Source organism: Hyperolius riggenbachi, chromosome 4 (assembly GCF_040937935.1).
Source record: "Hyperolius riggenbachi isolate aHypRig1 chromosome 4, aHypRig1.pri, whole genome shotgun sequence".
Taxonomy (NCBI): Eukaryota; Metazoa; Chordata; class Amphibia; order Anura; family Hyperoliidae; genus Hyperolius; species Hyperolius riggenbachi.
The window spans coordinates 472,548,542-472,560,725 of NC_090649.1; the positions used below are offsets into that span (position 1 = coordinate 472,548,542).

Here is a 12,184-nt window from a genome sequence, read left to right on the forward strand (position 1 = left end):
AACTTCTTAGTAGGGCTAGTACTATATGTATATGTTTATCTCATCATGTTGCATGTCACTTCAGATATACTGTCTTAAAGTATTTCAAAAGGACAGCTGCAACCTGCTAGTGTGTAGCAGAACTAATGAAGGAGCATGTGATCAGGTGACAGATTTGTATGGCTGTGATTTGCTGCAATCACTTCCTGCTTTCGCATACATAGGAGACAGAGGTGACACCTGATCCGGGACCAGCAAATCAGAACCTCACAAATCTGTCACTGATCGCCAGCTACTCCGTGAGTTCTGTTTAGACAAGAGTAACTAGTGTTCCTTGTACACCAATGTTGCTGTGCTTGCACTTTTTCTTCCCCTGAATTTTAAAGGATACCCGAAGTGACATGATGAGATAGACCTGTGTATGTACAGTGCCTAGCACACAAATACCTATGCTGTGTTCCTTTTTTTTTCTTTCTCTGCCTGAAAGAGTTAAATATCAGGTATGTAAGTGGCTGACTCAGTCCTGACTCAGACAGGAAGTGACTACAGTGTGACCCTCACTGATAAGAAATTCCCCTTTTTATCTCTTTCTTGCTCTCAGAAGCCATTTTCTGCTAGGAAAGTGTTTTGGAGTTGGAATTTCTTATCAGTGAGCTGGACAGAGCAACTGCTAATCAGTATGTGCTTTTGAAAATAAACAAAGCCCTGAGAATCCACCATGAAGAGATGGACTAGTCGAAAACTTGTTGGTTCTGTCAGATTTCTACTACCTACTGAGGGTGATAAGGGGAAATGTAATTTATGGCAGCTTTTACTTCAAGAAACATATGTGTTACGAGTTTCGCAATAGTGGCCCTTTAATTGATTTCAGCATGAAATCTATTAAAAATATAACTGCAGCAGTGCACTGTTCGATGTAATGCAGCACTATGGATCGTCAATCTTCAACCAATTGATTGCAATCTTCCATACGATAGACCAGTTTAATCGATTTCAGCCAGGGACAGCATGTTGCAGCATTGATCAGATTTGATCGAATCGGATGGTAAAAATCAAAAAGTGAATGGCCACCTTAAAGGATACCCGAGGTGACATGTGACATGATGAGATAGACATGGTTATGTACAGTGCCTAGCACACAAATAACTAGGCTGTGTTCCTTTTTTACTTTGCCTGAAAGAGTTAAAAATCAGGTATGCAAGTGACAGTTTCTGTCTGGGTCGGGACTGAGTCGGACTATAGCGTAACCCTCACTGATAAGGAATTGCAGCCATAAACCACTTTCCTGGCTGTGAATGCCTTCTGAGAGCAGGAAAGAGATTAAAAAAAAAAATCAATAGTTCATAGATTTTAGCTCTGGCGTCAATGCATGTCATTGAGAAGAGGCCTTGAAACAGTAAAAGCTTAAAAAGTTGATTTAAATATAAAATAACATAGTGGGACAACTAAAAAGGCAATTTCTTTGAAGAAGGAGGATAGATACAATTGTTTATCTCATTAGTTTATTTTCACCTTGGATGTCCTTTAAAGAGAATCTTTAAAGAGAACCTATAACAAAAAAAAGTTCCCCTGGGGGGTACTCACCTCGGTAGGGGGAAGCCTCAGGGTCACAATCAGGCTTCCCCTCCCCTGTAGCTGCAGACAGTCCAGCACTGGTTCCCCCGAAGTGTCCCGGAATCCTCCCTTGACAAGGCTAATATATTTACATTTCCTGGCTCCAGCGGGGGGCGCTGTTGCAGCTCTCAGCACGGAAATAGCCGATCTCTGTCGGGTCCGCTCTACTGTGCAGACACAGGAGACTTGTACCTGCGTAGTAGAGCGGACCGACAGCGATCGGCTATTTCCGCCTATCTCCGAGCGGAGAGCCAATACTGCGCTGGAGCCGGGGAGGTAAATATTTACATCCTCGCCGTTCGGAGAGCTTTATCGCTGCCGCCATGGGACACAGGAGGATAGGGGAAGCCTCAATAGGATCAGGAGGCTTCCAGCCACCCAAGGCGAGTACCCCCCAGGGGAGGTTTTCTTTCGTTACAGGTTTTCTTTAAGACAAAAAAAGTGCTCCTACAGGGTATTTCCCTCGGGGGGGGGGGGGGGGGGGGGGTTTGCGGACACCCTCATTAGGATCCTGAGGCTTCCCGCTGTTCCTGTGTAGCCCTGATCCAGGGCTAGCTTCCCACAGAAAATCCATCGATGCGTGCAGGTGCAGTAGCGCCTGCAGCAGTAATATTTACCTTTGCCATCCAGTGCAGGCGCAGTACCAGATTCCCCCTCAGGCACTGGCAGAAATAGCAGAGCCCGATCGGGTTCGCACTACTGCACAGGCCCAAGACCACTGCGCAGTAGAGAGGTCCAGGCTATTTCATTCGAAGCTCGAGGTGGAAGCTGGTACTGTGTCTGCTCTGGATCGCAAAGAGAAATATTGCTGCTGCTGTCCGGGGGTCACAGCGCTGCTCAGGAGGATGGGGAAGCCTCATTAGGGAGTACGAGAGGAATCAGCGCAGGAGACTGGCTTATCCTGCTCCTGCACAAATTCCCATTGATTTTAAATATTATTCCCCCTCCAGGCCGCCATGGATGGTGGGGAATGAAATAATTCGTCTTCCAGCAATTGCTAGAGGCCAAATTATAGTGTTTTATAAGTAACTTCGTCTTCTGACGGCACTGAAGTTACTCACTGCTGCGCCCAAGTCTCCTGCGCTGGAATGGCAGTGTTCGTCATTAGGATCCAGAGACTTCCGCCTCCTTATAGGTTCTCTTTAAAGAGAACCAGAGATGAAGCACCCTCATGTATTTTACTACATTTATCAGTGGGAACATGACAGTAAACACTTAACTTGCTTTAAGTTTCATTCTTCTCTGCTCAATCTGCCTGTTATCAGCTGTGACAAGAATCCCTAACTGAGCAGTCTAGGTTTGACCTGGAATCATTTTAGCTGAGTCAGTCTACTGTGGAGTCTTTTCAAGCCCAAGCCCGCCCCCTCCTGGCTCAGCTTTCCTGCTTTGCATACTCAGAGCTCTGATCACTGAGAGGAGCTGCTCTGCTGAGAAAGAAGCTCTGAAACAGACAAGTGTGATCTGTGTGCACTGTGCAGTCAGTGCAGTTTCATTCCTATGAGAGACACTTCCTACGGGCAGCCACACAGCATACCAGAATAATGAATGCACACAGATGAAAGGCTGCAGCAGCCCTGCTTGACTATAGTTTCATAGAGCCTAGACAGCACATCCAGAACAACTCATAACCCAGAAGCAGAAGGTATATGAGCCGGCGGCCATATTGGATTTTTCCTGGAGCAATAATGGATAAAAAAACACTCAAAAAGGCACACCAGAGCAGCGAAATGATCAGGTAGAACATTTATTCTTTACAAGCTATCGACTGATATTTTTATTTTGTGTGAAACATTCATCTCTGGTTCCCTTTAAATCTAATACAAATCACATTTGTGGGAGATCAGTAAAGATGTAATACATAGAAAACCTTATCCAAGCTGATTGGAATGAACACATTGGGACAGTCTGCCTCCTCTCGCGCTGATGTCATACGGTGAGAGAGACTTGGCTTCTGTCAGGAAATTACCTTCTGTTCATCTTAAGACATTACGAAATGCGGAGCAGGGCCTCCTCGTAAGACGGTAAGTCATTATTTCACCATATTTTTAGTTTTTTTGCGCAGGGCCAAGGAAGACACATATTACTGTTGCCGTGATCGCACGCGCAAGGAATGAGAGCAATCCTTTTTTTTTTGAAGCATGTGTTTTATGCATAACGTCGACCTGGCCGCTGAAATCCAACCCCGGTGAATCATAAAATTTTGCCACAAGCCATAAATATTTATTGAAATCACTGTCTGCGAAGAGTTTACTGCGGTCTATACCTTGGGACGGCACCGCTGTTCAACGATACGCCGCAGGTTTTTTCCGTGGAAAATTACATTTAAAGAGGGAACAAGCTTTTTTTTCTTCTTCTTTTTTTTTTCCTTGTGTTTCCCCGGATTTGCATTTTTTTTCCCCCTTTTTTTGTATCGTTGCTTAATAATCAACTCTGGAGGTGACTGCATTCTACAAGATCGTTATTGAGTCATCTTAGGCTGCTGTGCCAGATGGTGACTAACTGGGTGTAAAATGTAACTTTTTTGGTCTTTTGAAGTAATGAGATTTCAATAGCTTGATTCGATGAAGTGGCTTACGCAACAGCCTGTAAAAAGTATACGCCGTCATGAGGGAAGCGGGCCCTGGGCTGTAGTACGGACTGTAACGGCACCTGTCGCTGTGCCCCCTGGCACCTTGCTGGCAGAGGAATTGGGGCGGAGAGGGGTTCCTTTGGCACAGAGTCATTTGCTGCTGTAACACCTGACCTCATCTTCTGTCTTTTTTTTAATTTGTTCTTTTGGCATTACAGTAATGTTAAAGAGATTCTGTAACAAAATTTTCAGCCTTATTTCTTCTATCCTATAAGTTCCTATACCTGTTCTAATGTGGTCTGTGTTACTGCAGCTTTTTCTAGTTGCACAGTGGCTGTGTTATCTCTTTTATATGATCTAATCTTCTGTCGGCTGAGGCTGGAATGTGCTGCACTGCTTGTCATTGGCAGAAGCTATACACACCCTCTCCAAGCTCTGTATGAGTCAGAGACTGAGCTACTCTCAAGCCTATCACACTCTAGTTAGAAGCCGTGTCTTTTGTTTGTAAACACTGCCTAAAAATGGCAATTACAAGCCAGGATTGCAGCAGGGAGTGGCAGAAACAGCACAGAGGGGCCCAGGAGAACATAATGAATAGAATGGTATGCTTTTTATTGTAAGAATTTTAGAGTACAGATTCTCTTTAAGTCCGACTCAGGGAATGAATAATCATCATAAGGGAACTGTTATAGCTGTCTAAGAAAGATTAAAGAGGCCCTGTAGTGACATATAGTACAGTAGGAATGCAGTAAAATATTAAAGATACCCACTTTGACCTGGTATCAGCGTCAGAAACCCCGCCTATATCTATATTTTTCTTTATATTAAATGTAGCTATGCCATCCCAGTGATGGTTAGCCTTGGCTAATTAGCTAGGCTGAATTCTTCCCCTGAGCATTCTGGGTGACCAGGTGTATTTTTGTACTGGCGTTGAAACACTCAGTAAACAAACATTCAGCAGAGATGCACCTGACAGGACGAAACATGTTGCCACCGGTGATACATTTCAGAATGTAAATCAGGGAGAGGAAAGATTTTACAAATGGCAAACGCTGACCAAATTATTTATAAATGAAAATTGTAAAATAAATAAGCAAATGTATTAAAGAACCACTATCAAGAACTATTTTAAAATAGAAAATACATGCAAACCTATATAAATAAGAAGTACGTTTCCCCCAATGTAAAATGTGCTATAAATGACTTTTCTCCTATGTTGCTTTTATGGGGTGCATATCAATTCGGCGCGGTGAGAGACGAATGACGGCTCTTACCGCTGCCGCTAAACTCAGAGGCGGCGTTAAATACTATTCCCCCTCCGAGTTGTCGCAACTCGGAGGGAGATGTAATTTGGGGTCTGACAGCCACCAGAGCCCCGAATTACCTCTACGCAGGGCGCGCATCATAGCATTGCTGCTATAGGGGGCGCCCAGTTTCGGCCGAAATCGGCTGATCCAGCTTTCACGTACTGTAGGTAGTAGAAATCTGACAGAACAGCCAGGTTTAGGACTAGTCCATCTCCTCATGGGGATTTTCAGTATTTTATTTGTTACTTGCGTATTATCCCATCTGGAAAGTTTGGCAGCTTTATGTTCTCTTTGCTCCCCCAGGAATATCTGACCATTTTTGGAAGGCTGAAAGTCCCAGCTTTCTGTTGCACCGGGTCCCGAGTTGGTGTGATCCTCAGTTCCCAAGTTATCGGGTTTTGAAGGAGGGGTGTCCCCTGAACTTGGCTGCAGAAAGTGCGATTTCTTCCCTTAACTTTTTTTTCTTTTCTCCTCCAATCATTGAGTCACGTCAGCCTTGCTTGTAAACAGGAGTGAGCAGAGGATCATGTTTCAGCTAGGCAGCAGTCTGCTCAGCCAATCAGCGAGAAGCAGGAAGGTGGGAGGGTCATTGGCAATGGCACAGAAAAGAGCCTGGGGGACTGAGAAAATATAATAACCGCAGAGAGATTCCTGAATAGATTGGAGAGCTTGTACTTTCAGAGAGGGATTTCTGGCAGCATTTTAAACACACTGCAGTGTTTAAATAGAATTTTTGGTTTTGTGGCTGACCATCCCGCTTTAATGGTAGCTTTTTATGTTGCCACTCATGCATACATTAAAAGTTTTTAACCTATTCCTGTCCAGCAGAGTGTGGAGGGATTATCTCTCTGTAGGGTGATGTCCTCCTGACTCCCGGAAAAAACGTCACCGATAAGTAACTTTTGTCTTTTCTCTCCAAGACAACCATATGTATTATAGATATGGCCGGAAACATTCCTTTTCACTGAACTGTAGGTTATAGCAGATCTGAAAATGGGAATTAGAAATGAATAATAAGTGGTTTTATGGCTGCAAGTGGGGACCAGGAGGGTTACTTGCTGTACTTTAGGACCAGGAGGGGTTAACATCTTCCCTGCATAAAGTATTGCAATCATTAACCCCTCCTGGTCCCCACGTTCTGAACTTTTTTTTTTTTTATACTGTATGGGTAGAGCTGCCTTGACAAAGTTCCTGCAGTCTACTCACAGCTGCTTAGACCAATTAATCTGGCTAAACAAACGCAGAACACAGAGCAGTGGATTTCTTCAGCAACTATATGTGGAATAAAGACTTTATATTGTGTGGTATGTTTTTTTGTTTCTTTTGTCTCTTTTTTTCTTTTATGTTCTGCTGTAGTTTAATACTTGATCTATTAGTTGACACCTGATTTATAACCGTTCCCGATTTTTCATTCTTCCAGGAGGGTTTTCCATGGGCGGAGGCATGGCGATGCACTTGGCGTATCGATACCATAAAGATGTTGCTGGGGTTTTCGCCCTCTCTAGCTTCCTCAATGACAACTCTATTGTTTACAAGGTAATGAGTAGCACAGTGGTCAGGCTGTGTCTCCTGGCTGCTGATATAACTTCATTGTAATGCTGAACCAGAGCTCTTTTATGGGCCAATGACCCATTATTTCCGCACAGACGTAAGTCTCATGTCCCAAGCTGCTGCTGCTACAGCCGCAGGGACGCGAGACTCACGTCTGTACAGAAGTTCCCTGAGCCAATCCGTACTTTTGCAGCAAGAACGATCACTGTTTTTGTTCAAAACCAGTCATCATTCTCAGATGACGAAGCAATGGTGCCGCCGCACTCCCTCCCGCGTGCTCCCACCGCTGATCGTTAGATTAATGAATGGAAATTTTGTTCCCATTCATTTATCTACCCTCTAAGTCCCTGTGATCTCTAGCATCAATGAGATGCCTGTGTCACTTCCGAAGTAACACATCCACGCATTTCTTCCTATTTGCATACTTATAGTACACTAATAGGAAATAATGCGCAAGGACATCCTGTGGCCAAATAGTAAAATTACACCTACTGACATTTTTTTAAATATGTACAGTACAGACCAAAAGCTTGGACACACCTTCTCATTCAAAGAGTTTTCTTTATTTTCATGACTATGAACATTGTAGATTCACACTGAAGGCATCCAAACTATGAATTAACACATGTAGAAGTATAGTACATAACCAAAAAGTGTGAAACAACTGAGTGTGCAAAGCAGTAATCAAAGCAAAAGGTGGCTACTTTAAAGAACCTAGAATATGACATATTTTCAGTTTGTTTCACACTTTTTGGTTATGTACTATACTTCCGCATGTGTTAATTCATAGGTTGGATGCCTTCAGTGTGAATCTACAATGTTCATAGTCATGAAAATAAAGAAAACTCTTTGAATGAGAATGTGTGTCCAAACTTTTGGTCTTTACTGTATGTCAAAAGGCTATATTATTATTAAATTGTGGGCGTGTAATTTGTGATGGACCCAGAACTGAAAAAATGCACCTTTATTACCAAATAAAATATTGGCACTATATCATTATGCTAGGGATATAATTTAAACGTTGCAATAACTGGGACAAATGGACAAATAAAATGTGTAGCTTTTATCCACAGTAAAACGTTTTATTTAAAAACTATAATGGCCAAAAACTGAGAAATTATTTTTTTCCATTTTTTTTCTTATTATTCCTATTAAAATGCATTTTAGAATGAAATCATAATGTACCATCTAAAGAAAACCTAATTGGTGGCGGAACAAAGCAAGGTATAGATTATTTCGTTGTGATAAGTAATGATAAAGTTATTGAGGAATGAAAGGGAGGAGCTTTGAAATGTGCAAATTCCTTTTGTCCATAAGGTAAAATCAACCTGCGGGCTGAAATGGTTAATTAGGGCTTGTTACCGCTAGAGATTGTATTTGAGTTATAAAAGATGCAGCGCATTAGCATACATTGGGACTTCTAGTTAGCAAAATACAATACAGTAGAGCCCCGGTTATCCAAAACTCAACCAACCAGCACAAGTCACCTGCAGTACTCAGTGGTGAAGGCCAACTTAGGCTGTTTGTAGGCTCTACTGTGTCGAAAGACTGGATTCCACAGCTCCCCCAAAGTTCATATACTTTCAATTACTGTATTTTAGCATTTAATAAAGAGTCCATGGTGTGTATCTAGAGTGGGGTATAGTACTGTATTAACTAGGTCTATGTTTAACATCGAGTCAAGCAGAAAGCATACTTATCCAGCATCTGCCAATCCCCGTCAGTGCCGGATAATCAAGATCTACTGTATGAATGACAGCGAAATTTAACATCTAATAATCGTCACAGATAAAGAGCTATAACCCAGGACTGAACTTCATCCCAATCAGTAGCTGATACCCCCTTTCCCAGGAGAAATCTTTACCTTTTCTCGAATAGATCATCTGTATGGCTGATATTGTGGAGAAACCCCTCTCACAGTGTGATGTCATGACCCAGGTCCTGACAGTTTTGCTGTCTGTGAACCCCGTTGTGGGAAATAAGAGTTGTTTCTAACTGCCGAACAACCAGTCTCTCCCTCTGTGTATATGTATACCAGTAGCTATTAAAAAAAAAAAAAACCCCGTTTTCATTGTTAGGGGGTGTGGTTATAGAGAATGGCACTTGGTGCTGTCTGGTTTGCATGCGCACTACTACTGATACGAATGCAGATGGTGGACACAGAAATCTGGGACTTTATTAGGTGATATATTGTTAAAACAAATGTATTAATTATGTTATTTTCACTAAAATTCCTCTTTAAATTCAGACGTTCATGTCCTTATATTATCCCAATAGCAATTGTCAGTACACACATATGACTGTAGCAAAAGAGTAAGGTTCAGATTACAATCTCTTATTGGTTATGTCAGGGTCAACAGACCTTCAAATAAAGCAGAGAGCTGGCACATCCAATATGTACCTTTATTAACCACTTCACCACTGAGGGGTTTTACCCCCTGAGCACCAGAGCAATTTTCACCTTTCAGCGCTCCTTCCATTCATTCGTCTATAACTTTATCATTACTTATCGCAATGAAATGAACTATATCTTGTTTTTTCCACCACCAATTAGGCTTTCTTTAGGTGGGACATTATGCCAAGAATTATTTTATTCTAAATGTGTTTTAATGGGAAAATAGGAAAAATGTGGGGAAAAAAATAATTATTTTTCCGTTTTCGGCCATTATAGTTTTTAAATAATGCATGCTACTGTAATTAAAACCCATGAAATTTATTTGCCCTTTTGTCCCGGTTATAAAACCGTTTAAATTATGTCCCTATCACAATGTTTGGTGCCAATATTTTATTCGGAAATAAAGGTGCATTTTTTTCAGTTTTGCGTCCATCCCTAATTACAAGCCCATAGTTTATAAAGTAACAGTGTTATACCCTCTTGACATAAATATTTAAAAAGTTCAGTCCCTAAGGTAACTATTTATGTATTTTTTTTAATTGTAAATTTTTGAATTACAAAAAAAAAAAAATGGGGAGTGTGGGAGGTAATGAGTTAATTTTTTGTGTAACACTCATTTATTTCTATGTGAAAAATGCTTAGGGTGTAGTTTTACTATTTGGCCACAAGATGGCAACAGTAACTTTTTGCAACTTCCGGACGCTCGCAGGAAGTAGTAGGAGGCTGTGAGTGTTTGTTTTTTCTCACAATGATCGCACTGCCCATCGGAGAGCAGCGGATCATTGTGGGGCTTAGATCAACGAACGGGAATGGATTTTCCCGTTCATTGATCTCCGGGCGAGCGGGCGGCGGCGTGTTTGCTAGCGGCGGGCGGCGTGATTACGAGCGGGAGCACGGACAGCGGCGGGAACGCGGAAAGTGCGGATTTCTCCGTCCCTGGGGGTTAAAGGATGGAAAAAGGGATGGAGAAATCCGTACGGGCGGGGGTAAAGTGGTTAATTTTGTGTATTAAAACGCCAACGTTTCAGAGCCACATAGGACCCGTTTATCAAGGCAAGATTTGCTCGTAGGCAATCATCTGTCTGCCGCAATGTCAAATTGAAAAGAATGGGAGTCAGAGCTCCTCTTAGCACTCGTAGGACACCATGTGATTCAGACAGGCAGCATCAGTGAAGATCTGAAGAGGGCATCATCACCTTTTTTCAGGCAGTAGCACTCCCTCTTAAAGAGAAACCGTAACCAAGAATTGAACTTCATCTCAATCAGTAGCGGATACCCCCTTTCCCATGAGAAACCTATTCCTTTTCAGGATCATCAGGGGGCTCTGTATGGCTGATTTTGGGGTGAAACCCCTCCCACAGTGTGATGTCAGCGCCTCACAGCTGTGAGGTACTGACATCACACTGCAGGAGCCTTGTTGCATTGTGGAAAAATAACAGCTGTTTCCAACTGCCAAAAAAACAAGCAGCAGCTACTTCACCCGCCAGCAGTAAAAATGTCACAATGTGATAAATGTCAGAATGTAAATCGGGGAGAGAAAAGCTTTTACAATGGACAAATACTGACTAAATCATTTATACATAATTATTGTGAAAATTGAGCACTTTTTTATTACATTATTTTCACTGGGAGTTGCTTTTTGAAGGTTTGATCCTGTAGTGAGTGCGAGGCAACACTAACTTTTTGAAAAGGGTCTGTTTAGACCTGCCTAGTTAGTGCTGTATTGTGAAAGTTCCATTGTAGTAAGAATATTTGAAATTACACAGCCCTTCAAAGTGAAATGAAACTCAAAAAAACTATTTTTTTTTTTCTAAAACATTAAACGCAGCAAAAACCAAGAGAACTGTCACTGAATGGTATATGTACACTTCACTGAAGCTAATTCATAACAATGCTGGTTGCAGGACAAATTACCAGATTGTCTTGTAATTTAAATAATTGCTGTGCAGATAAAGCTGAGAACACTCAAGCAAGTGTACCAGTCTTAAAGGATAGTTTTGGAAAACAGAGGTGGCAGTATGATAAAGACAATCTTATTTCTCTTTTTGAACCTGTTCTCGAAGTCATTTTGTATTTCCTCGCACAGGAACTTGAGGGGCATCAGCAGAACATTCCTGAGCTCTTCCAGTGCCATGGACAATCCGATGAGCTGGTCTTCCATCAATGGGGAGAAAGAACTCACACTTTGCTGAAGGGTCTGGGGGTCCCTTCATCATTCCACAGCTTTCCAAACCTCTATCATGAACTCAGTGTCCAGGAGCTGGAGCAGCTGAAGGCCTGGATTAAGCAGAAGCTGCCAGATACACCTACTGATACTTTGTAATGTATTGTTTTGTAAATAAAGCTTTGTATTCATTTGTCAAATGTTGTCTTTCTGTTGCACTAAGGCTGCCATATTTATTTTCCTTTTAAAGGACACCTTAGCCCATACAATAAATCCAAAACGGGGGGAGCAGGCATGTGTGGTGGGCTCTCCTCATGCCTGCTGCTAACCCCGTTCTCCTCCGTCTCCCTCCATTTTCGTGCACAGACCTTCTGAAGCTACTTCCTGGTCGTGAGAGTCAGTGGAGACTGTGCAGGCGCTGCCTGGTGAAGCACGTCCCTAATTGCGTGGCCAGGGACGCTCTGCGCATGCGCACTATTTAGTTGTGAGCAATCCATGTTAGTTCCATGAAAAATTCTATATTTAAATGCGGAAAAATGACAATGTATCAACCTATATATAAATGTGTGCATATATATATATATATCTTTAAGAAATGGAGGTCA

The 12,184-nt window shown here is 42.2% G+C and overlaps 1 protein-coding gene across 2 annotated transcripts in view; it reads left to right on the forward strand.

Annotated features, from left to right (window-relative positions):
• Positions 1–11,779, forward strand: part of LYPLAL1 (lysophospholipase like 1) — a 72,320-nt gene extending 60,541 nt beyond the window's left edge. For both annotated transcript variants that reach the window (XM_068279685.1, XM_068279686.1), the window contains 2 exons: positions 6,890–7,005; positions 11,502–11,779. In XM_068279685.1, the coding sequence (XP_068135786.1) occupies positions 6,890–7,005; positions 11,502–11,738 (353 nt within the window). In that variant the 3' untranslated portion in view covers positions 11,739–11,779. The remainder of the gene's footprint in view (positions 1–6,889; positions 7,006–11,501) is intronic.
• The last annotated feature ends 405 nt before the right edge of the window (positions 11,780–12,184 follow it).